The sequence below is a fragment of the Sus scrofa genome, chromosome 2 (genome assembly GCF_054392235.1).
Source record: "Sus scrofa isolate SSC_HxYL_T2T_F1_AM1 chromosome 2, Sscrofa_HxYL_maternal_Yorkshire_Landrace_v2.0, whole genome shotgun sequence".
NCBI classification, from domain to species: Eukaryota; Metazoa; Chordata; class Mammalia; order Artiodactyla; family Suidae; genus Sus; species Sus scrofa.
This window is the reverse complement of record NC_139384.1, coordinates 18,548,073-18,574,622: the sequence shown is the minus strand read 5'-3', so window position 1 is coordinate 18,574,622 and position 26,550 is coordinate 18,548,073. Positions and strand designations below refer to the sequence as shown.

The window sequence follows — 26,550 nt, the reverse complement described above, 5'->3', positions numbered from 1 at the left end:
ACGTAAAAGTCACCTGAGCTATTTAGGGTTTCTTTTAAGTTTTTTTTTTTTTTAATTGAGTTACTTCACACATCCTGACCCCAAGGATTCTGATTCTGATTCTGTAGGTCTAGGATACAGATGATGCATGAACCATACTTGGAGATACATTGGGACAGACTGCATTGCCTTTAAGGGTTTCAGATCTGTATAAGGAAACACAGAGATAAAATCCACTGAGCATTTTCTGAGTGCCTACTATGTACCAGACCCTGTGGCATATAAAAGCAAGTGAGATAGAGTCCTCACTCTCAAAACTCAATCTGTTGGTGGTCACGGAGCAAACAGACACATATATCATTAATAAACCATAGAGTACTTAAAAGCGCATGAGTTACATTCAGGCAGGCTCATGATTCAAATCCTGAATCGCAAATGACTTAACCTCCCTGCCTCTGCAAGTAAAATAAGAACAACAATATTTACCTAATAGGACGGTTGTGAGGGATTGAATGAGGTAATGGGTGTATAGGACTCAGGAAGGTAACTTAAAAACAGGTAACCAGCACCAGGAGGCAGTGGATAAGAAGTGATAAATAAGTGGCTTAGAAACAGTAAATATGGAAAAACTCAGAAGAGTTTTACATCCTACAGTTTTATAGTTAGGGTTCTAAAAATTTTTGTGGTTTTTAAATATAATTTGGAAATCTTTTCAAAATATATTTAAATATACATATAATACTATTCCTTGCATTCATAAATAGAACGTAGCATCGAAATAGATACTTATGGGAGTTTCCGTTGTGGCACAGCAGAAACAAATCCGACTACTATCCATGAGGATGCAGATTCGCTTCCTGGCCTCGCTCAGTGGGTCAAGGATCCGGTGTTGCCATGAGCTTATTGTTACTGGTGGTGCACACCGCAAATGCGGCTCAGATCTGGCATTGCTGTGGCTGTGGCATAGGCCAGCAGCTGTAGCTCCAATTCAACCCCTGGTCTGGAAACTTCCATATGCCGTGGGTGCAGCCCTAAACAGCAAATAAATAAATAGGTACTTATGAACACAAACTATGTTATTATTACTAGAAAACACTGCTACTGTCAGAGCTTATTGAAGTGTACCCTAAATGCATTGATCGTATTTTAAATATTTTTCCCACTTCTCCATCATGTGTCTTTAATGCTGCTAATGCCTACTATCTCACTGCTATCTTTTCCTCTGCCTTTTTTAGTTCCTTTTCCCTTTCCAGGTCACTGTCTAGTCTGTATTGGGCTTAGAAACTGGATGGCCAAGCTTATTAAAACTATTGAGTATAATCAGTTTCTCAGAAGCCTGCAAGTTAACCACATAATCTTTAGTGTGTGAACTTTGTGACACCTTTTTTGCCGACTTGGAGGCTTACTGGCATTTAGATAGTTGAGATTACCTATTAAGTTTTAAACACATGAGATATTATTGTGTAGGGTACAGACACCTGGAAAGTCCATTTTCATTGTTCTCAGCACTGGAAGTTAGTCCATTTTGTAGCTCCATAATTTAAAAGAGCCTTGAGAATCACAAGATCATAGATCTGGCCTTTTGCTCTCAAGTAGGTAACTGATTGTTATCTCCATTTTATAGAGAAACTGAGGCCTGAGGAGTAAGCAGCTTGCTCGAGTGAGGTAGTCTGGCAAAGCCCAGGCAGGGTTCCAAGTCTCTTGAGCCTCCCTTCTGCTCAGTCATTCTGTTCCCAGGAGGAAACAGAGAAACATCTTAGGCTGTGGAAAGGAAGAAAGGCCATCAAGAACTATGATTAAAGAAAAATAGGAGTGCCTGTCGTAGCTCAGCGGTTGGCGAACCCAACTAACATCCATGAGGATGAAGGTTCAATCCCTGGCCTCGCTCAGTGGGTTAAGGATCTAGCATTGCTGTGGCTGTGGTGTAGGCAGGTGGCTCAGTTCTGATTGGACCCCTAGCCTGGGAACCTCCATATGCCGCACATGCAGCCCTAAAAGACACACACACACACACACACACACACACACACACACACACACACACACAAAGAAAAGGAAGATAAAGTCTGGTTAGTATTGTAATGAATCAGTTTTTTTGTTTGTTTGTTTGTTTTGTCTTTTTGCTATTTCTTGGGCCGCTCCCGAGGCATATGGAGGTTCCCAGGCTAGGGGTCCAATTGGAGCCGTAACCACCGGCCTACACCAGAGCCACAGCTACGTGGGATCCAAGCCGCGTCTGCAACCTACACCACAGCTCACGGCAACGCCGGATCGTTAACCCACTGAGCAAGGGCAGGGATGGAACCCGCAACCTCATGGTTCCTAGTCAGATTCGTTAACCACTGCGCCACGACGGGAACTCCTGTAATGAATCAGTTTTAGCCCTCACTTTAATGAGTGTTTTTCCTCCCACCCCTGCCCTCATTTGAAGGATGTATAAACTTATAGTGCCGCACGGGCCTGAACTACGAACATATATAAAAAAGGGCTGGAGTTCCCATTGTGGCTCAGCGGTTAACGAATCTGACTAGCATCCATGAGCACACAGGTTCAATCCCTGGCCTTGCTCAGTGGGTTAAGGATTCGGCATTACTGTGAGGCATGGTGTAGGTTGCAGACATGGCTCAGATCCTGCATTGCTGTGGCTGTGGCATAGGCCAGCGGCTACAGCTCTGATTTGACCCCTCGCCTGGGAACCTCCATATGCCACAGGCGCAGCCCTAAAAAAAAGCAAATAAAATAAAAAAGAAAGAAAGGGCCAAAGGGTGTTATAGTAAGATCCAGAGGCAGATAGAGGATTTTAAAAGATGATTATCAGCTTTACAAACTCTTTTCTTTACAGACAAAGCAAGGTGATTAGAGAGGGCAGAGAGAGCCACTAAGAATGAGAGCCGTGGATGTAGGTTTCTGAAGGAAGGTGCAGAGCTGACAGTTTCTCTGCGTGGCTGGCTGGCCTTCTTGCTTGCTTTGACAGCTTTACTGAAATATAACTTACATACCATTAATCTGGGTGGCTTTTATGAAGTAAATTTTCTTCTTCTGATTGCAAGAAAACACAGATCACTTGTAATCCCCAAACCCAGAGCTAACCACCATTGTTAACACTTTGATGTATTCCATTCTTTTACCCATGCAAATTTATGTCCTTTATTTTCCTTTAAAGCAAAGATAGGATCATACTGAATACAATTTTTATTTTGCTCTCTCCTCTCAAATATCATAAGGTCATCTAGTTTCTTTCTTTTCATTTTCAAACTCATTTAGTCGGATGAATCAAATCTTTATTGTAAATGCTTCCAGAGAGCAATTCTCCATCTGAGGTTGAAAACTCAGATGCCAGACAGGTAATGTAAGCAGCACAGGTGTTATTCAGCGGGATGCATCAGGGATCATGGCCAACCGACAAGGCATCCTCTGCCTCAGCTCTGGCTGATCGTGGCCATGCAGCCACAGGAATGGCCTTTTTTACAAAATGTTTAAAAAGAGCTATCTGAAATCTAGATTGTATTGTGGGAAATGTCTTGATTTTTTTTTTAATGTTTTAGCTCAAAAATTTAAAAATACAGTTCAAGCCAAACAAAACCTCTCTGCCAGCCATATTTTGTCTCTGTGAGTGTGAAGACCTTCACAAGATTATTTCACTTAATCAAGGAAGCCTTTCTCCCCCCAACAATTATTTATTGAAAACCAACAGTGAATAAAAGAATCAAAATCTGGAGTTCTGTTGTGGCGCAGCAGGTTAAGGATCCAGCACTGTTACCGTAGCAGCTCAGGTGGCAGCTGTGGCACAGGTTTGATCTCTGACCCAGGAACTTCCGCATGCCTCGGGCGCAGCCAAAAAAAAAAAAAAAAGAATCAAAATCTTTGTCTTCTTGGAGCTTACATTCTTTTAGGGATATAAATAAAATAGCATTGTATTCTAGTAGGTAATATATATAGTAGATCAAAAATATATAGTAGATCAAATAGTAATAAGTACTATGGAGAAAAATAAAGCAGGAAAATGACATGAGGAGTAGGGGGGGAGTTGCTATCTTAAACACTTAAGGCCAGAGAGGCTTTACCAGGATGATGCCATTGGAAGAGAGATCTGAAGGAGGTCAGAGCAATACAGAGTAGGGACAGCAGCTGCAAAAGCCCAAGACTAGCTCATGCTTTTCATCTTTACAGAACAACAAAGCCAGTGTAGTTGGACTGGTCTGAGCAAGGGGTGGGTAGAAGGAGATGCAGTTAGGGCAGCAGCAAGAGCCCCCACTGTGTGGAATCTGAGAAGGAAGAAGTATTATCCCATTCTATAGATGAGAAAACTGGAGCTCAAAGAATTTTGCCTATGCCACATAGCTAGGAAATAACAGGCATTTTGATCACAGGCCTGTATTAATTCCAAATCTCATGTTCTTAGTTATTGTGTGTGCTACCTAAAAAGACAAAGGCAGTTTCATAGCTTCCCCACTCTTATAGCAAACTATGTCCTACCTATTCTTTGTGCTACTGCCTTAGCTAGAATTAAAATTAAAAAATTCTAAAATGTTAGACCCAAATAGAACCCTGAGGATTTTTTGAAACCAAAATGTTTGTACCACTTTTTTTTTATAGTTCTGGATGGTCTTGCTTTTTTTTTTTTTTTTTTTTTTTTTTTTTTTTTTTTTTTTTTTTGCTTGTTAGGGGTCGCACCCACGGCATTTGGAAGTTCCCAAGCTAGGGGTCAAATTGGAGCTACAGCTGCCAGGCTACACCACAGCCACAGCAACGCTGGATCCGAGCCACATCTGCGACCTATACCACAGCCCACGGCCACGCCAGATCCCCGACCCACTGAGGGAGGCCAGGGATCAAACCCAAATCCTCATGGATACTGGTCTGATTTGTTTCCACTGTGCCACAATGGGAACTCCCTGCTGTCTTCCCACTGCTCATACTTTTGTTTGTTTTCTTAATTTTTTAAATGCGTTATACGTGAATATGACAAAATTCAAAAGGTATAAATCTTACATACTTTAAAATACATTCAACTTATATCAGTGCCAATCATTTATATGTGAGGCATGACAGAGGAAGAAACTGAGGTATAAAGGCCACCCATCAATGAGCAAACCAATATCTTATCCAAACTGCCATAAGTGAGACCAGACTTTGTCTTTTAGAATACTTATGCCCAAAAGAAATTGGGTGAGTTCAGCCTTTGATGCCGCCAGGGTGTTTTTTATCTTTTTCCTTCCTTTTGTGTGCCTGCCAGTCCCACTGAAAGATAGGGATCCGGGTTTAGAAAGCCTAACCTTTGTGTCATTTCCCAGGATGGAGAGCCACTAGCATTTGGTTCACATTTTTATTAAAGTAAGATGAGTGATTCACTCACATTACAGGCAAAGGATCTTCTACCAGGAAAACCATACTTTGAAAAACAAAGCTGATGGCTTTAAGGAACAGAAACTGCTAACATCAATTTCCTTTCCCATCCAGTCCCAAAAAAGTCAGACACTCTCTGTCTCTAGCTGCCTCTTTCCCTTACCCACACGTATACATATAATTATAGATATGGTACATTATATATGCCCACAAAACACAAAATAGCAGGAAAGACAAAGGTGGCTTCATCTGAAGAAATGTATATGTTTATCTACATCCAACCCTCTCTCTGGTTCTTGCTGGTTTTGTTCCTGAAGTCTATTTTTTTAGTTGATGGGTAGCCATAAATCCATCACCATTGGTGGAAGTTAGTGGATTCTGACAAGAGAACAGGCTGCGGTCTTTATAAATACGCCTACATGCTGGCAACAGCCTTCCCCTCCTCACACAATCATTGAGAACCAGGGAACTTAGATTGTTTTTATTTTTAGTCTGTCCTGCTCTCCCCCGTGAGTAACCGTTAGCCACTGCTTCTTATATTTATTTAGAAAAGAAGGAAAATGCATTTTAAGCAAAACAAATGCATAATCTGTTCCACTTCTTATTTATTCTATGGCTACTTTGGATAGTGGAAAGCCCAGAGAAATAATAACTTCTACTGGTTTTTGTTTTCTGTGGCTTACTTTCTCAGACAACTCCTCATCAGACAATTTTGCTGGTAGATTATAAAACTCTATCCCAACTATCAGCCTCATTTTAAATTGGAAAGGAAGAAGGTAGTTGGGAGGATTTTTTTTATGTACATTATATATACTTTTCTCTGGCTAATCTGTCTAATCCTGTTAAAACTGCAGATACAGGCTTAAAATGACTTAAAATGTTTATTGCTTTTGTTATCCCTTCCCTATTTTCTTATAGAGATTGGCAGCAAGTCGCCTAAAATAGACAGCCTCTGTCAGTTTGTTTAGGGGGCAGCAGGGAAGCTGGGAGCCAGATAGACTACATCTGACCTTGGAACCAGCCTAAGAGAAGGATGATAGAGGTGGAAGAGCTCATGGCAGCTCTCAATAGTAACTGTAACTGCAATAATAGCATTTGCAGCTAACATTTACTGCCGTCTCCCTATGGAGTTCTCTATGCCAGGTGTTTTTTATCCATAGAAGAAATAAAAGCAGGCCAAGTTCCCAGGGTCCCAGAGACCATATGGCAAGAAAGAAAAGGACATCGCCAGAGAACTGTGTAGTAGAAAGAGGCCTGGCCCTGGGCTGGGGAGCCTTGATTTGATCCTGGCTCTACCATGTACTTGGTGATTTTATCCCCTGCTGGGGCTCATCTTCCTTGTCAATAAAGATGGGAATAATACCATTTTCCTCTCTCTGCCCCACAAGGTCCTTACAGGGATCAAAAATGATAATGCCTGTGAAAACGGTTTACGTAATTATATAGTCTCTCTCTGTATGTATGTATGACCCACCATTACTTTTTAGTAGTGAGAAGATAGAAGGTTGGCGGCACACTGACTATCAAGGAAGGAAAGCTGTGTGCACCTGCCTTCAGGCAGGAAGTCTGTTATTCACTCATCAATAAGAACAAAGGCAAGATAAAATAATTAAGAGATAAGGAGTAAGATTGTCTTAGCCACCCACTGGCTGGAGCTGAAGAACTTCAATGAATCGTGCCTTTTGTTATGCAGGTGCCATCCCACCTGTGTGCCTCAGATGCAGGCAAGGAATAACAAGAGTGGGTACTGTTTACTGAAGGCTTTCATTTCTAATTGGCCTGCCCAATGTCATGGAGCTAGTTGGCTTAAGAACCAGGATTTGGATCCTGGTTGGCTGATTCAGGAGCCAGCGCTCTTACCCATGCCCTGAATAAGACCCACTTAGGGGTCAGTGCCAGTGGCTTTCACACAATCCTCTGTGGGGCTCAGAGTTTTAAAGCCATGCCTCGGGCCTTCCTTCCCAAGCTGCCTCATTCCCACACCTCTACTCTGGGTGAAGTTTATTAAGGACAAAGCTGGGCAAGAAAAGCTTTATTTTTAATCTATGTGATACATTGATTCCTTACAAGATTTCCATTTTTAGAAAGTCTATCTCTTTAAAACTTTTGTTCAGCCCTCACGTACCACAGCATCCTTATTTTATAGGTGAGAAAATGGAAGTCCAGAAAACCTGTGGTCAGAATCATGTAATTAGTTCTTTACAGAACTCAGACCAAGTTCTTTTCTCTATATTAGGACATGTCTTTGTGGAAGAACAGACTTTTCTCCCCCAAAAAACAACACGAAAACCCTCATTATGGCCGTAAAACCCATATAAGGGAATTTAAACTACTGCCTGTTTTTCAAAGATCAAATGAGGCATTGAAGATACGTCACCCTTGAGAGGGCAGGATGTTTCCTCTCACCTTCACTTACCTTGAAGAGGGAATGAAGTTCCTTTTCCAGCTCTTGTGCCTGTTTGTCTGTTTCTGTTCTGTTAAGATCAGGAGTGGGTCACAGGAGTTTGTGACAGTACTTGCTTCTTCCTGGATGAAAATGACACCTTGGCTCTGAAGTCTCTGTTTCAAAGGACACACCCTGTGCTCATGTCTCTAAACAAAAATGAGAAGCAGCAAACACCTGAGAGAGCTGGACTAGTTGGTCTCTGGGTGGGAACGTGAATGGTGGTGCAATGCTAGTCTTGAAAGAACTTCCTAGACGGGCTACTCAGCCCTTTGGGAGCCTCTGATGGTGCCAAGATCCTGCTCCACATTCTGGTGTCCAAAGCTGCCTCCATTTCGTCAACAAACTTTCAGGAGACTGCGCCTGTGCAGAGTAGCCCTGTTGCTTCTAGGGGGACCTTCTTTTCTCCTGGCTGGTTCCTCCTTCCACAGCTCCTTGTGCTCCCCACCCCAGCCAAGTGCAGCCTGTTGTGTTCCGTGTCAGCAGTGCTGTCTGATGCAGTGCCCGCCCCAGCACAAACCTTGCCTTGGTCCTCCGACTCTCAACACCCCATCATGAAGAAGAGAGGGCAAGACCCCAGGGTCCGACACAGCTTAGAGGATTCTTAGACATCAGCCCAGCCCTCGGGCTCAGGTCCACAGTGGTGGCTCAGGATGGCCACAGTTAGCCCAAGACCTGATCAGATTGCCGTGATGTGCCACACATAATCCCCGAGGAAGAATTTTCAGGCCCTGATTAGAAATGTTCACATTTTTTTAATCTTTGTATGATATAAAGAGTTCCTGGAGAGTTTCTTTTGTTTATTCTAAACTTTGCCATGAAATTGTTACTGTCTGACTTAATACCTTGCCTATAACATATATATTAGTCAAAAAGAAATAGTCATGGAGTTCCCTTGTGGCGAAGCGGGTTAAGGATCCGGCATTGTCACTGTAGTGACTCAGGTCACTGCTATGGCGCGGGTTTGATCCCTGGCCTGGGAACTTCCACATGCCACAGGCATGATCAAAAAAATAATAATAATAATCACTTGATGTTGGGCTTAGTCATAGCAAAATATAAACACTAAAGAGTCTGGCTTTCTGCCCCTGTTTGAACCTACCACACATACTCTGGGGAGTAATGAGTTGGCAAAGGATAGTGTTAATAATGGCCTAAGTACTTTACCCCGCAGGTGTCATTAGAAACCATTGCTTCTCATTCCTTTTGTAAAATCATTTCCCTTTCAGTAAATAATTATCATTTCCCTCCATTTACCATATAAAATCCAGTTGTTCTTTCAAAGAAGATAAAATGTAAGCACACAGCCTGCAGTTTTGCTTGACAGGAGCATGGCCCTAGGATGTTAGCAGCCCTCCTGTGACTCGTGGTACCTGGTGCTTTGTGGAGAGTGAAGCTGTCCGAAGTCTTGCCTCCTTCTTCTCCCCTCCCCCACCTCACTCCCTTCCCCCTCCTTGCAGAGTAGCCCTGAGCTATTTACTCAGCTGTGGACTGGTACCAAAGCCTCAGTGCCCCGGGGAAAGGAAGGGGTGGTATGGTCATGCCCTGAATTATCCGTGTCCTTCCGAGCATCTCTTGGCAAAGCAGCCTGGCTGAGGGTGAGTGTCCTTTGGAAAAAGCCTTCACAACCCCTGCCTAAAAGAACATAAAAACAATTGTAGCTGAAAATTGGAGAGTCCACTCCTGGGCTGTGGTGTTCTCTGGCCTCTGTGGTAGTTCCTATTGAGATCATGCAGCCAACCAACTAGAGGTTGTCCAGTCCTCTGGGATTCCCCGTGGCTTGGTAGCATTTCATTATCTCCGGCTCTCGTCCCAGCACTAGCTCACCCAGCCCTCGGCATGTAGGCACTCAGGCAAGTGAATTCAGGCTAAGCCCCAGTTCATCCTCCATACTTTGGGAGCTCAAAACCCCTGATTCAGGCTTTGGGAACAACTTCTCTGAGGAAGGGACAAAGAGATGGCCCTCCTTCCTTCCACCGGGCATTCCTCCGCAAGTCTCCTTTAGTGACACCACTCTGACCCTGGAAAAGGCATTATTTCCCAAGAAAAGCAGGCGGCATCTACAGCCACAACACAGCCACAGTTCTGAGCAAGTGTGTGGACACACATGGTGGTCTGTGAGGAGGAGGTAGAGATGACTAAGCAGCCCCGTGGAGCTTTAGAAACCGGCATTTCCACATTAAGAAGGCAGACCAGATGTAGAAAAGACAAGAGAAGAGCTTCGGTCCTCCTTTTCTGAGAAAGGAGGAAGTGAGAATGACTTAACCCTTGAATATATTGGGCATCAGTAATTTCTGACTAGATTCATTTTCTTAGGCTAAATAATCTCATCTGTCACTCTCTAGGAATGGAGGGGAGATAACCAGCAAAAGAATATTTTGAGTCAGGGTTGATTTTTTTTTGTGTGTGTGTGTGTCTTTTTGCCATTTCTTGGGCCGCTCCCAAGGCATATGGGGGTCCCAGGCTAGGGGTCGAATCAGAGCTGTAGCCACCGGCGTACACCAGAGCCACAGCAACAAGGGATCCGAGCCACATCTGCGACCTAACCCCACAGCTCACGGCAATGCCGGATCCTTAACCCACTGAGCAAGGCCAGGGACTGAACCCGCAACCTCATGGTTCCTAGTCGGATTTGTTAATCACTGAGCCACGACGGGAACTCCAGGGTTGATAATCTTGAAAACACCAGTATTCATGCTAGAATTGTAACAGTAGTAAAGTAAATTACTGGGAAGTAAACCCTAGGCTGCTTCTAATTTTCATGATAAAATTGGTGATATATTACAGTGAAAACAGTCAAGCTGATTGGCTTGAGCAGTTGATAAGAAAGTACTAGGAGTCAGCAAGGCCATGAAAGTCATTACACCTGCAGTGATTGATTTGTTCGCTGAGGATGGTGGTACCTACCAAACAGGACAGTTTCCATTTTTAGCACTTTACAGCTCCTGGCATCCCCTCACCCTGCCCTAAATTCATAGTCATTGCCTCCTGGGCCTGGAGATTTCCCATCTCTGTGTTCACGGAGTGACCAGAAACTCCTTCCTCTGAATTTTCATCTGGGTCACTGTAGTGCAGCTCTTTATTCATTCATCCCTACTATGTGCCAGGCATTGTGTTGAGGGCTTTAGTTAAATCCAAAGATGCCTTAATGATAGGACTTCAAGTCTTAATCAGTTGATAATTTTTAAATAAATCTCCCATTTATTAAGCATTCTGCTAATTTTTCAGAAAAGTGCCTTATACACAGATCACCTTATTTGCGTCTTACAACAATCTCATTGGGTGGGTGCTATGGTTAGTCCCATTTCTAAGATGAGGAAACTAAGGTTCAGAGAAGTGGTGTAACTGTCCAAGTCATACTGGTGGTAAGTAGTGGAGCCAGGTTTTGAAGCCAGATGGTCTGATTGCAGAGTCTGGGCTTTGCACTAACGCAACTGCCCTGCCCAGTTTAATGCAGCCCACCTGGAGAGTATCTGCGTGTTAACTTAGATATAAGTCTGTCAGTCTCCTGGCCTGCACAAGCCTCTCATCCAAGGTCAGGTCTCCCCCGAACCAGCCAGATCCCACCTGCAGTAGAACCTGCAGGAACGTTGGAGGCAGACAGGCTCACGTCTGAATCTCAGTCCTCCCTCCTGTGACTGTTTCCTTCAGAAACTAATTAACTTTAAAGAAACTCTAGGCTCTTTATTTCTTTTTTTTTTTTTTTTTTTTTTTTTTTGGTCTTTTTGTCTTTGTTGTTGTTGTTGCTATTTCTTGGGCCGCTCCCACGGCATATGGAGGTTCCCAGGCTAGGGGTTGAATCGGAGCTGTAGCCACTGGCCTACGCCAGAGCCACAGCAACGTGGGATCCGAGCCACTTCTGCAACCTACACCACAGCTCACGGCAACGCCAGATCCTTAACCCACTGAGCAAGGGCAGGGACCGAACCCGCAACCTCATGGTTCCTAGTCGGATTCATTAACCACTGCGCCACGACGGGAACTCCTTTATTTCTAAAATACTAATAGCAAATACTAATGGAGCACTTATGATGGGCCACTGTTCTCAGTAGTTTACATTAATTCACAACAACTCTATGATGCTAATATCATTGTTAGCCCCACTTTATAGCCCCACTTTATAAAACTGAGGCACAGAGCACTTAAAGGTCAGGTAATTTAAAATCAGTGTCAAAGCTCAGATTTGGACCCAGGCAATCTAACGCTGAAGTCCATGCTCTGAGCCACAGTGCTATACTGTGCTGCCTCCCGAGATGAGAGGATCAAGGGTGTAGAAACCTCTGGTCCAGAACCAGGCACACAGTCAATGGGACTATTACAAGGTTTAGAATAGGAAAGTATCACAACTCTGACCACCCACAAAAAGAGAAGCACCAATTTGTGGGAAGTGTAGTGATTTTGATCTTACACCAAAGTCGTCTTATGTCTTTGCCTTTGAACTTTCAGGACCTCCTGGCTGCAGCTTTCCTAATTGTGGGGGGAATCCTTTAGAGAAGGCGTCTGTTGGTACACACCACAACCTTCCCTGCACCTGCCAGGATGTAGCACACCGGCAGGTGGGTGGGGTGGGGAAATGGCGGCATAGCCACCAGCACAGGTGTCCTCGTCCCCCCTTCCATGGCCTCCGGCCCAGCACAGGCTGTGGTGCTGGAGCTGCAGTCTTTCCTGTTGACGGTAATTAGAACCTTTCAGACTCAATTTCGTCCATGAAAGAAATCCCAATTCACTTGAATTGTCTCCTTGATCCAGTTCACCTGGAGCTATTTAGTTCCTGCATTTTGTTTGGAGGGGTGAACAAGCTTTTAAGCCTACACACACTACAGTCGATAAGATCAAGGTGCTTGAAAATGTTAGTTGGGTAAACTTTGGAGCCAGACTGCCAGAGTTTGGATTCCAGTTCCACCAGTTAAGCATACATGATCTGAGTTCGTGTGTCTGTGAAGCAGAGATAACCACAGTGAAGATTAGATGAGATGGCACAAGGAAACCCTTGGAAGAACAGTGTCTGGCCCATAGTAAGTGCTCAACAAATGTTAACTGTTAGCATTATTATCATTATTAAGCCCATCCAGCCCTTAGGCCCCCTTCCTTTCCCTTACCCCCAGCCTAAGATCTTGCTCTGGAAAGCAAAGTCCCTTTCCTGGCCCCCAGGCTCTGGACCCTTCTCTCCTCACTCACCAGATGATTTCATCTCACTAAGCCTCCATGTCCTTATCTGTCAAATGGGGCTGGAAACTTCTTGAGGTTGTCAGGAAGGTTAGGTGAGCCAATTCAAAGCCTGAGACAGAGCTCAGCCACTAGTCAGTCTCACAGCTGTTATTCCTGAAGCATGAGGGCCGCCTGGAAGGCAGATCTTCGAGAGAGCTCTTAGAGCTAAAAGGCCCAAAATAGGCAGGAGTGTTTGGGGTTAACCAATGCCTGAGTGTAAGCCTCAGGAGCCGGGGAGACCGCTGGCTCTCATTGCTGTAACGCTGCACCAAGACAGAGCGGGCATCCAGTGAATGCTTACTGCAGAAGGGTAACCAAAAATGGGTTCGGCTCAAGCAAACTGTCAGAAGTGTCAAGGCAGACCAATCCTGGGTGTTTAAGCATTTAAACTCAGAAAGAAATACCTTCCTCCTTGCTCTCCTCCCTTTGCCCTCAGGATTTAAAAACAAACCCCCAGTAGCTTCAGTTGTTTGGTGTTAATATGTTCTAGACATTCTGCTTAGCACTTTATAGACATCATCTCTTTTAATCTTGACTTCAACCCTGGAAGGTAGGTATCATCATTCCCCTTTTACCAATGAGAAACTGAGATTTAGAGAGGTTGAGCAATTTGCCCAAGGTTGCCTACCTGGGCAATTGGAGAGCCAAGATTTGAAGAAGATTTTGTCTCTCTGCCTGAGGGACAGTAGGAGGACAACTCGCATTTGCTCATCAACGTTCTGATTTTAGAACAAGTCTTACCACTCACCATTCTCCCAAATACCCACTGTACAACCCAGGAGTGTCTTCCTGTAACAGATGCCTCTCCCTTGAAATCATCTGGCCTTGGTATTGTCTCACCTCTGCTTTAATAGAAGTAGAACTGCTGTCTTCCAGTTAAGGAGGCCAGACTTGTTTAGTTGACAGCACTTTTATTATCTCTTTATCTGTCTTCCTCACTTTACATTTGGGAAAGTCAAGTTCCAGAAGTGGTGAACAGGGGAGTTCCCACTGTGGCTCAGTGGGTTACAAACATGACTAGTATCCATGAGGATGTGGGTTCGATCCCTGGCCTCAATTAGTGGGTTAAGGATCCAACCTTGCCACAGGCTGTGGTGTAGGTTGCAGATGAGGCTCGGATCCCATGTGATTGTGACTGTGCCTGTGGTGTAGGCCAGCAGCTGCAGCTTCAATTTGACCCCTAGCCCAGGAACTTCCATATGCCATAGGTACTGCCCTAAAAAAGAAAAAAAAAAAAAAAAAAGTGGAAAAAAAAAAAAGGTGGTAGGAGTTCCCGTCGTGGCGCAGTGGTTAACGAATCCGACTAGGAACCATGAGGTTGCGGGTTCGGTCCCTGCCCTTGCTCAGTGGGTTAAGGATCCGGCGTTGCCGTGAGCTGTGGTGTAGGTTGCAGATGTGGCTCGGATCCCGCGTTGCTGTGGCTCTGGTGTAGGCCGGTGGCTGCAGCTCCGATTCAACGCCTAGCCTGGGAACCTCCATATGCCATGGGAGCGGCCCAAGAAATAGCAACAACAACAACAACAACAAAAAAGACAAAAAGACAAAAAAAAAAAAAAAAAGGTGGTAAACAGTATGTATTCTGTTTTTCTGACATATTTAGTATTTCTAAGAACCATTATTCCATTGAAGAAACGTAAAATTATTTTGGTAAGTCATTCTTTTGTCCTTAGAAAGCAAGTATTTGAAGTACATGAGTTAGAAAATCAAGAACCTAAGGAAAGGAGTTCCCACTGTGGCGCAACAGGATCTGCAGCATTTCTTGAGCCCTGGGATGTAGGTTCGATCCCTGGCCCTGCGCAGTGATCACAACTGCAGCTCAGATCTGATCCCTGGCCCATGAAATCCATATGTGGTGGGGACAGCCAAAAAAGAAAAAGATAAAAAAAAAAAAAAAAAAAAAAGGAACCTAAAGAGAGCTGAGGATCTAGAAACCAGGTGGCTGAGACTGATTCCCATTATTGTCTTTGTTGATTAAATGTGGGGTTCATGCAACTCACTCTCTCTCTCTCTCTCTCAGCTTCTCATCTTCCTTCACCCTGTGTGTCTTCCCAAGGACATCTTGTAGATAATTTGAGGGAATGAATATGAATAACTGAGAAATACTCTGATCCCCTAAGAATGGTATCAGATCCATCCGCAGAAGCTTAACCTAGAAAAGCATTCTTGATTCAAAGATAGAACTTCCCCTTGTTTAGGGAGTTCCCATCATGGCTCAGTGGTTAACGAATCTGACTAGGAACCATGAAGTTGCGAGTTCGATCCCTGGCCTCGCTCAGTGGGTTAAGGATCCGGTGTTGCCATGAGCTGTGGTGTAGGTTGCAGACGTGGCTCAGATCTTGTGTTGCTGTGGCTGTGATATAGGCCGGCAGCTACAGCTCTAATTGGACCCCTAGCCTGGGAACCTCCATATGCCTCGGGAGCGGCCCAAGAAATGGCAAAAAGACAAAAAAAAAAAAAAAAAAAAAAAAAAAAAAGAAGAAGAAGAAGAAGAACTTCCCCTTGTTTAATTCCGTCAGAACTCATTCCTCTCTATACGGGGAGTTCTGGAGGGAGAATAAAGTGGGGGACACATTCAATTCTGTGGCTTTTCTCCCTTCCTTTCCTGTCCCTCGCCCCAAGTCTGTGAGACCACGTGTGGCTGTCACTCCTTCCCTTGAAGAATAAAACCTCCTCCTAGGCTGTGCTGGAGGTCAGGCGAGCGAGGAGGGGGAAAGTGCACACCCCACTGTGGCCAAGGCAAGGCCACAAAAGCCATCTTGATCCTTTGACCTACATTGACACTGAGTCTGTTGCTTTGGTGTCCTTGACTTTGGCAGTGTGGTTAGTCTAACTCTATGCCCCCACCTTGAGTTGAGCTTTGATGAAAAAGTAGTAGGAACCCAGGCCTGTCCCTGGCGATTTGGGGTTTTTGTCTTGGAAAAGCATCAACCAAACTCGCAGGAGCAGGAGATGCGGATTCCTGTGGCTTGAGCTAACTTAGGTCCAAAGAAACCAAGGGCCTGTGATCATCATCTTTGTTCCCCAAATGCAGCCCTGCCCTCTGGATCCCCTTCCCTCACTCAGACTCCCAGTTAGCAGGGCTTCCAGGTTGCTTGATCTGCTTTCCACGCCCTTCCATGTTCCAACAGCTTTGGGTATGGGATACTTGCGGACTGCAGCAGCCTGACTGATCTAAAATCTTTTGGCTTTGGTGCACGCAGTGACAAGGCAACTTTTAAGCGTCAGTGTCTTTCCTCTCCCTTGGCATTCTATAAACCTCCCTGCAATTTACCTCTCTGGATTTTCCCCTGGGCCACAGAGCCTAGTCCTGGCTCATCTCTCCCAAAGCACTACTTCTGTTATCAGGAGTCATTTGGCTGCCTTGAGTGTATATCTTGGACTCTCAACTTGGCTTCTTATGATAACATGACTGGATTTGTGTGTAGCATCCCAAAGAAGCCAGCCTGCACAATAGTGGATGACAGGGTCATTAGGTCTGTGGGTTGCTCTGCCGTATTCTCCTCCTCCATATGTTGTAAGACTGCATTTGCCTTAGTACTGCTTCCAGATATTCTGTGGATGGTCTTTGGGCATGTTGCGGTACATGTTACCATGCCAGAGAATTTCGGCAAATTTAGCCAGTTTTGAAATGACTCATTCTTTTGGGGTTTCATACACAAGGAAAACCAAGCTAAGAAGGCTAATAAAGGTACCCCTCTAACGCCCCTTTCTCACCTGACCATCTTTCAAACCTGTGACACTCCTTTGCCCAAAATGTTATAGCTTGACGCCTTCCCATCCAGGAAAAACTTTGTAGAAATATTAATCTTAAAATCTCACCCTTGGAGGATTAGTGGCTAACACAGCCTTAACACTGATGCACCTTTAAAAGAGCAGCTTTACCAAGAGTAAGCCTCAAACCCGTGAAACAACCAAAAAGACAACAGTGGCTTCAAATGTGCTCCTCTCCATCTCCACTCCAGATCTGCTGACCATGAAGGAATATCACTGCTTGCTGCAATTGCTGTGCCCGGATTTCCCGCTGGAGCTCACCCAGAAAGCGGCCAGGTATGTCTCCCAGGCTCTGCAAGGCATCGCAGCCCCCTCTTTGGCCCGGGCTTCTTAGAGAAACCTGAAATGTGTACAGACAAACACACCATTAGAGGCAGATAAAACTGATGTGGAAGACGCTGGCATCTGGAGAGGGGTCTATTTGGGATTTGCCCAAAAACGTAATACTCACTTTCCACATTTCCAAAAAGAAGCCAAGTGATCCTTGGTGGTTTCTGTGGGGAGACTTAGGATCTGCAGATAGAGTTGGGGTGGGGGTGAAATGAAGAGGCAAACACACACACACACACACACACACACACACACACACACACACACACACACAGAAATATCCCTAGAGGATATTCTGAGAAAATGTGGGGCAAGCGTGGGTAGCGACTCGTGATAGAGGGAGTTGAGGTTAGAGATTGGAAAGCATGAAGGTGATAAAGCCCAACTGAGGGAGGGATAAATTGTATTATTTATGTTAAAAGGTTTTCAAGATGAGCCCAGAACCAGGAAGACTTGGAAGAAATAGTTAGAACCCTCTAATTTCTGTGTTTGGTTTCACAGTCATTCACATTTTTTAACCAAATGAGGTCGTTGGGCTATGCCTCAGTTAACTTTTACTTATTTAACTGAAAATCTGAGCTAAGGCAGCAAATGGAAGTGTAACAAAAATCTTGTTTTCTGAAACATGCTAGAACAGCAGATTTTTAGGAAAATACTCTGTATTGTATTGTACGTGACAGATACGTGTCATTAGACATTTCTCCAGATCAACAGAACGTACACCACCAAGAGGGAACCGTAATGTAAACTGTGGCATTTGGGTGATGTAGTGTCAGTGTAGGCTCACCGATGGTAACAAAGGTATCACTTTGGTGGGGCATGTTGATAATGGGGGGCTCTGCACCTTTCTCTTAACTTCACTGTGAACCTAAAACTACTCTAAAAGAGTAAAGCCTTAATAATAATTTTTTTAAACTCCCAGCTTCCCTAAGTCAATCAATCAAGTATATTCACAGAGTAGAATTGACCAGTGAAGAAGGAGGGGGGTTGGGGCACCAACTCACTGTGCGATCAAAAATCTGAGTATAACTTTAGAGTCCACTCTCCACACCACAGTCCCTCCATATACACAGTTCCAGATCCGCAGGTTTGGCATCCGCGGGTTTAACTAACTACGGATCACGTATTTGCTATTGAAAAAAAATCTACATATAAGTGGACCTGTGCAGTTGAAACCCAGGTTGTTCAGATGTCAGTGTATATTCATGTCCCCCCATCACCACAGTCAATTATAAAGCATTTTAATTACCCTAAAAAAGAAAACCATTACTCTTCAGTCCCTCCCCCATCCTCTCAAGCCCTAGGCAACCACTTTTTGTCTCTATAAACTTGCATATTCTGGACATTTAAAATAAATGAGGAGGCAGCAGTCGTGGCTCAGCGGTAATGAACCTGACTAGTATCCATGAGGATGCGGGTTCAATCCTTGGCCTTGCTCAGTGGGTTAAGGATCCAGTTTTGCCGTGAACTGTGGTGTAGGTCACAGATGCAGCTTGGATCCTGTGTTGCTGTGGCTGTGGTGTAAGCCGGCAGCTGTGGCTCCAATTTGACCCCTAGTCTGGGAACCTCCATATGCCGCAGGTGTGGCCCTAAAAAAAAAAGAAAAAGAAATAAATAAAACATTTTTTAAAAAGCAAAAACAAAAAGATACATGAACCCCAATGTTCATTGCAGCACTATTTACAATAGCCAAGACATGGAAACAACCTAAATGTCCATCCTCGGAGGAGTGGATCAAGAAGATGTGGTAGGAGTTCCCTGGTGGCCTAGCAATTAAGGAATTTGGTATTGTCACTGCTGTGGCTCGGGTTCAGCACCTAGCCCAGAACTTCCACATGCCGTGGGCTCAGGCAAAAAGAAAAAAAAATGTGGTACATATATTCAGTGGAATATTACTCAGCCCTTAAAAAAAGAAATAATGCCATTTGCAGCAACATGGTTGACCTAGAGATTATCATACTAAGTTGTAATTCAAAGACAAATATCATATGCTATCGCTTATATGTGTAACCTAATAAAAATGATACAAAAGAACTTATTTACGAAATAGAAACAGTTGGAAATCAAACTTACGGTTACCAAAGGGGAAATGGGAAGGGGGGATAAATTTGGAGTTTGGGATTAACATATACACACTACTACGTATAAAATAGACAACCAACAAGGACCTGCTACATAATGGCACAGGGAAATCTACTCAATATTCTCTAATAACTTACATGAAGAAACAATCTGAAAAAGAATGGATGTCTGTATGTGTAGAACTGATTCACTTTGCTGGACACCTGAACCTAACACAACATTTTAAGTCAACTATCCTCCAATAAAATTTTAAAAAGAAGGAGAAGAAGAAAAGAGTCCTTTGGGTCTTGATCCCAGCCTGCCACCACTTTGTGACTGGCCACCTTGGTTTCAATCACTCCACAGTAGCCCACATCCTCGTTTCCCATTCCTGAAAAGTAGGCAGTGAACCTTCTGTAAGATTTTCTACCCCAACAGCCCCGTTTTTCCTTTGCCCCATCTCCCAGACCCTTCCAGACAGTCTGTTGTATGTAAGCACCACAAGATTCAGGTAAGAAGGAATCGAATCCTCTAAAATCCACGGACCCTTACAATCATTGATACCAAGGAGTGACATTCCCATAGCTGTGGCAGAAGCTCACCGCTCCTCACCCAGAGGCCTACTGTTGGAGAGAAACTTCAGACGTTCCATTTGAGGAGGAGACAGCATGGTAGCCAGTCCAGCCGGTAGCAGGGAATGTGAGGGAATTACAGAAATGCCAGTGTAAACAGCAGAAGGGCCCATGGTGAGCCCCGGGATACTGGCTGCAAAATTAGAGACGAATTCAGGACCCGGGCTTCTGCGTCGACCCCACCTCCCCAGTACCACTCTTTCCCACTCCACTCTAGCTGGAGTGTGTGTGGAAATTGTGTCCATCCCAGAAAGTGCGCACACACACACACACACACACACACCCCGATTGTCTAAGCTGTTCTCATCATGTCCTGAAGGTCAGGATCCCAGCTTCCTCATACACAAGCCCAGGCTTTGGACCAGAATTGCAAATGGGGGTGGTTAGGCCTCCAAGGCCGTTCCTATGACTAGAAGAGGCACTGCCCTCTCCCATGTCACTGCTGGGCTAACTTTATTCATGGCCCTGAGGTCTAGGGACAGGCTGCAGAAGGAGGCTCTGTCTCTGATGATGTGTGCATCAAAGAATGTAGTCCACAGGCAGCTGTAGACCAGAGCCTGCTCAGGGGCAGGGAAGCCCCACATGCACCTGACTTATGTGCTGCAGGCACCATGGCCAGGGCCTCGAGCAGCAGGTGTGAGCTGGAGACACAGGAAAGAAAAGAGCAGACTCCATGACCCCACAGCCAGAGAGCCCCTCCACCTCACACACTGCTGCAGTGGTGGGAGTTCTCACATGGTTCTATCCCTAAACAGTCACCATAGCATCCCTGTATCCATCCTGCATGGAGGCTTTCCTGAAGGTTAAGAGCATTCAACCAGAGCTGAACTTCTTGAGTTCAAATCCTGTTTCCACAATGTACCAGCGTATGCCCTCGGGAAAGTTACTTAATTGCTTTGAGCTTCAGTTTCCTCATTTGTAAAGTGAGAATAATCATAGTTGTAATCACTGAAGAAGCATGTGATGTGCTTAAAACAATACCTGGCACAGAGCAAACGCTCATTGTTAGAAGCAGTGGTATCACCCTTGACCTATAAGAGCACAGGTATCATGGGGTTAGGCAGACCAAGATGTACACGCCACCTGTGCTCTATTAACTCGATCACCTTGAGGATCTCTCCTAACTTCTCTAAGTCTTGTTCCAATATCTATAAAATGGGGCTAATAATAATAACCAACTCATAGGGTAACTGTAAGATTTCAACCAAAAAAACATATGTAAGTTGCTTAACACATTATAGACATTCAGTAAATACTTTCTTGGCGTTCCTACTGTGGCTCAACTGGATCAGTGGTGTCTCTGGATTTCGATCCCCAACCTGGCACAGTGGGTTGAGGATCTGGCATTGTGGCTCAGATCTGGTCCCTGGCCCAGGAATTCCATATGCTGCGGGGCAGCCAAAAGAGAAAAAAAAAAAATAGTTTCTTGCTGTTAAACTAATGTTGGTATTATTATTATTATTACCAGATTCTTTTTTAATAAGTGAGAAGTTCCTGGGTTCCCTAAGGAAGTGTTTCCTGGCCTTTTTTTCTCTTCACAACACTCAGAAAATAATATATAACAAAAAGTAGGGTAGGGACAGGCTCTTGCCGCCTCCCAGCTGAGCCAGGGGGACCATCACACCTGTAACGCATTCAAGGCCAGATGACACAGGGTTGGGAAGCTGCTCTCCAGGGGCAAAGATTTAAAGCAGTGGTTCTCCAGCTTGAGTGCGCATCAGAGTCATCTGCAGGAACTTGTTCGACTTCATGTAGCCCAGCCCCATCCTCAGAGGTCAGTGGGTCTGGGGTGGGGCTCAAGAATTCACATTTCCTTGGAGTTCCCGTCGTGGCGCAGTGGTTAACGAATCCGACTAGGAACCATGAGGTTGCGGGTTTGGTCCCTGCCCTTGCTCAATGGGTTAACGATCCCGCGTTGCCGTGAGCTGTGGTGTAGGTTGCAGAAGTGGCTCGTATCCCGCGTTGCTGTGGCTCTGGCGTAGGCCAGTGGCTGCAGCTCCGATTAGACCCCTAGCCTGGGAACCTCCATATGCCGCGGGAGCGGCCCAAAGAAATAGCAAAAAGACAAAAAAAAAAAAAAAAAAAAAAAAGACAAAAAAAAAAAAAAAAGGAAAAGAAAAAAAAATAAAATAAAAAAAATAAAAGAAACACCCTTAAAAAAAAAAAAAAAAAAAGAATTCACATTTCCCACAGGTCCTCAGGTGATGTTCGTGGTCTGGAACCACACTTTGAGAACCGCTGCTTTGGAGCATTGCCTACCAATCTCATTCAGGCATTTTAATATTGATTGTATTAAAAGGAATTGCATTTCCTTCTCTTGTCCTCTGAAACACTATTTAACTCACTTCTCCCTCACTGAAAGCCAGATTTCCTGGTGAGTAATATATGTTTAATAGGAAAAGCTCTTTTATCGTGGTTATATGCTGAGTACATATTACGTGCTTGGAAAGCACGTAAATGCTAAGATAGCTAGTTTTAGGCATAACAATTCGTCCTCCTTTAAGAGTGTTGTTTTCCAGCTGGTCCCTGTGTCACTAAGATGGGATGACCCAATGGTGTTGGACTCAGATACTGGAGCCAGATAGCCCTGGATTCAGATCTCGCCTCCTTCACTCACAAGCTTGTGACCTTAGCAACTCCTCTGAGACTCAGTTTCTTCCTCTTCTTTTTTGCTTTTTAGGGCCGCAGAATATGGAGGTTCCCGGGCTAGGGGTTGAATCAGAGCTGCTGCCTCCAGTCTACGCCACAGCCACAACAGTGCCAGATCCAAGCCACATCTGCGACCTACACCATAGCTCACGTCAATGTCAGATCCGTAACCCACTGAATGAGGGCAGGGATTGAACCCAAATCTTCATGAGTACTAGTCGGGTTCATTTCTGCTAAGCCACAAAGGGAACTCCGAGTTTCTTCATCTTTAAAGTGGAAATAATAATAGCACCTGTCACAGTTCCCTTGTGGCACAGCAAGCTAAGGGTCTGGCATTGTCACTACAGCAGCTCAGGTCACTGCTTTGGCGCAGGTTCAATCCCTGGCCCAGAAACTTCTTTTTTTTTGTCTTTTTTTTTTTTTTTTGTCTTTTTTTTTTGTTGTTGTTGTTGTTGCTATTTCTTGGGCCACTCCCGCGGCATATGGAGGTTCCCAGGCTAGGGGTTGAATCGGAGCTGTAGCCACCGGCCTACGCCAGAGCCACAGCAACTCGGGATCCGAGCCGCGTCTGCAACCTACACCACAGCTCACGGCAACACCGGATCGTTAACCCACTGAGCAAGGGCAGGGACCGAACCCGCAATCTCATGGTTCCTAGTCGGATTCGTTAACCACTGCGCCACGACGGGAACTCCAGGCCCAGAAACTTCTGCATGCTGTGGGCATGGCCAAAAGAAATAAATAATGGCACCTGTCTCATAGAGTTGCTTTTAGGATTAAATGAGATAAGGCATGTAAAATACCTGTCACAACCCCCTCAGAAAATATTACCTATTATAATTAATAACTGGGGAGTGATACTTCATCCTATATTCATTTTTCACATTTTTACTGAGCACCAACTATCTGCCAGACCTCATACCATGCCCTGAGGATATAGTTTCATGCTTTCTTGGTGTCTTTCTTTACACCTCTCCACTCACTGCAGTATCCTTCTGCATAGTCTCCTTCCCAGATCTGATCTACCATGAGGCAGTTCTGTTGCCCCAAAAGATCTTTCACCTAAACAGACTATCCCCTCCTTCCCCATTCTTTCATTTACCAAATATTTACTGAGGACCTGCTATGTGCCAGTCATTATGCTTGTGGAGGAGCTATGACAGGGAGCAAAACAAATGTTATTCCACCCCTTGAAGAACTTACAAAATTACAGAGCAGCAGACTTAAAATAAATGAAGAACTGGGTGCTGTAGGGATGTAAAAACATGATACCCACCCTAAGCTTATTTGTAAGCTTTTACAAATAAGGCAGAGAGGTTGAGTCTGGGACCTGAAGGATTAGTGAGAGATGAACTTTCTCTATCAACTTCTTATGTTATAAGGCCATCATAATTAAGATGGTATGGTACTAGGGTAAGAACAGACAAATGGGTCACACTAGACAGGCCAGAAGAGAACCTTGCATTTATAAAAGCATGATATTTGTAAAAAGGTAGTATTGTGGAGCAGTGGGGAAAAGGATGATTCAGTCAGTAGTGGTGGGGAAATTGTTTATCCATATAGGATAAAATAAAATTAAATCCCTACTTCAGATCCCTACTTCAGAAGTCAATTTCATATAGATAACAGACCTAAGTATAAAATGCAAAACTGCCCCTGCCCTTGTGGAGCTGACATTCTAGAGACAGGGGAATCATCTGCTAGGAAGCTCAAATTCCCTCATGGCAAATTGTAGCCTGGCCACAACAGTGCAAGTGCTGAACCCTACCCCAACAGACCACTGGAGAATTAAGATGAAAATTTTCTATGCAACAAAAGATACTATAAACAAAGTTGAAAGACAAGCCAGAGACTAGAAAAAGATATTTTCTGTGTATTTAACTAACAACCGAATAGTCTGCAAGATTTTTCATTCTCAGTAATTGTTTCAGTAATTGTTTATGAAGAACTCCTAGATGAAGAGAGTTCCTGCTGTGGCTCAGCGGTAATGAACCCGACCAGTATCCCTAAGGACACAGGCTGGATCCCTGCCCCGCTAGTGGGTTAAGGACCAGCATTACCGTGAGCTGAGGTGTAGTTTGCAGACGTGGCTTGGATCCTGAGCTGCAGTGGCTATGGGACAGGCCAGCAGCTGCAGCTCCGATTTGACCCCTAACCTGGGAACTTCCATATGCAGTGGATGTGGCCCTAAAAAGAAAAGAAAAAGAAAAAGATAAAGAGTCTCAGTAGCAAGTAGCCCAAAGTTACAGGTAGATAATACATAGTTGGGCATAGTTTTGTGGCCAAACTCACCAGTAATCAGGGAAATGCCAATTAAATTGAGATACCACTGCACACCCATCCAATTGGCAAAAATTTCAAAGAGATAATACAAGCATTAGTGAGCATGTGGAATAGTGGGAACTCTCATAAACTGCTGTTGGGAGTGTAAATTGGTATAATCACTTCAAAGCAATTTGGGCAAATCTTGAAAAATTCAGGAGGTGTGCCTGGTTATAAGGAAACATGCAGCATTGTTTATAATAGCTATCAGTAGAACACTCTCCCTGCCCCTGTGCAGTAGAAAGGACAGTGTGTTTTCTCCTTTCTGTGGGATTCTGTACAGCAGCTCACATGGATACAGGGAGATAAATATATCCATCAACACTGGCACATCTCATGGAGTTCCTGTCGTGGCACAACAGAAAAAAATCTCACTAGGAACCATGAGGTTGCAGGTTCAATCCCTGGTCTTGCTCAGATCTGGCGTTGCCATGAGCTGAGGTGTAGGTCACAGATGTGGCTTGAATCCCGCGCTGCTGTGGCTATGGCGTGGGCTGGCAGCTGTAGCTCCGATTCAGACCCCAGCCTGAGAACCTCCGTATGCTTCAGGTGCGGCCCTAAAAACCAAAAAAAAAAAAAAGCAAAACTGAGAAGGAAAAAAAAAAAAGTTGCCTGGTGGCTTAGTGGGTTGGGGATCCTGCATTGTCACTGCAGTGGCTCTGGTTACTACTGTGGCGCAGGTTCAATCCCTGGCCTGGGAACTTCTGCATGCCTCGGGCACATCCAAAGAATAATAATGATAAATAATTCTTGGCCACACCCGCGGCATATGGAAGTTGCCAGGCAAACCTGCAGCACTGCAGAGACAACAAGGATCCTGATAACAGGAACTCCAATAAATAATTAAAAAAAAAAAAAAAAAAAGGAAAGGGTGGCTAGGATTTAAGGAAGAAGCAGTGAGAGAGAAGGCTGACTAGGGAAAATAAAAAGCCTGGCCTCCAAGGACGTAAGGGAACTGCTTAGGGAGGAGCCATCAGGCCTGGAGTTTGAGGAATTGGGGGCTGGGAGAGGAAAGGATGCCTCACAGGCCTTGCACTGGGTTTGGGTTTATCCAAAGAGCAAGGGACTGTTCGCCCCCAGCTTTAAGGCTTCTTGGGAAAGACCCGGGGCACCTCTGTGGACCATGTCTTAATGTCGAGGCCATGAGTGAGAACACAACTACACTCTGGCCACCTCCTGCACGTGCCGTCAAGGTTTCCCTTGACCCTTCCTTGGGATTGCCCCTCTTCTGGACTGTGTTGGAAGCACCCTTGTGTCATACAAGCTGCTCCAAGTCCAGGCCCTCAAAGCAGCATCGAGGGTCCAGGTCGTGGCTCTCCTGGGGCTCCAGCCTGCACCCCCAGCGTGCAACAAACCCACCTACCCTGTGGTGCCTAAGAAGCTGGGTCCAGAGAGAGAGGGCAGCAACCACTACGATGACAACTTAGTATTCGTAAGGGTCACTCTGCCAGTGCTGTACATCTATCATTGCATTTTCTTCTCATATTAATCCTATGAGGTAAGATCAGTGGATTACTTTGCTGAGAACACAGAGGTTCAGAGACTTGACTGGGGTTTTAAGCTGGAAGCAAAAGAGCTGTGATTCAAACACAGGTCTCTCTGACTTTAATCACGTTTCCTTGGCTACCTGCAGCGGCTCTGTGCTCTCTAGCGGCAATAACACCTTCCTGCTGGTGGCGCTGTCCCTTCTCCCACTCAGGGTGTTTGCTAAGTGTAGCGCAATAGGCCCCCAGGAGGGTTGGAAGTGTCTTCCCTGCGGGTGCCCTGGGAAACCAAACAGACTTGGGGACACACTTGAGCGGCCCCCAT

The 26,550-nt window shown here is 44.8% G+C and overlaps 1 protein-coding gene and 1 long non-coding RNA gene across 5 annotated transcripts in view; both read left to right on the top strand.

The window, feature by feature from the left end:
* The window catches only part of CSTPP1 (centriolar satellite-associated tubulin polyglutamylase complex regulator 1), a 206,858-nt gene that overhangs the window by 164,165 nt on the left and 16,143 nt on the right, over positions 1-26,550 (top strand). For all 4 annotated transcript variants that reach the window (XR_014836291.1, NM_001244835.1, XM_005660916.4 and 1 more), the window contains 1 exon segment: positions 16,939-17,023. Coding sequence is in view for 3 of the 4 variants with exons in the window: in NM_001244835.1 (NP_001231764.1) it covers positions 16,939-17,023 (85 nt within the window). In the remaining variant the exon portion in view is untranslated.
* Positions 19,178-24,236, top strand: LOC146405264 (uncharacterized). Its single transcript, XR_014837003.1, has 3 exons — positions 19,178-21,589; positions 21,964-22,804; positions 23,117-24,236. It is a non-coding gene; the product is annotated as an uncharacterized LOC146405264 (long non-coding RNA).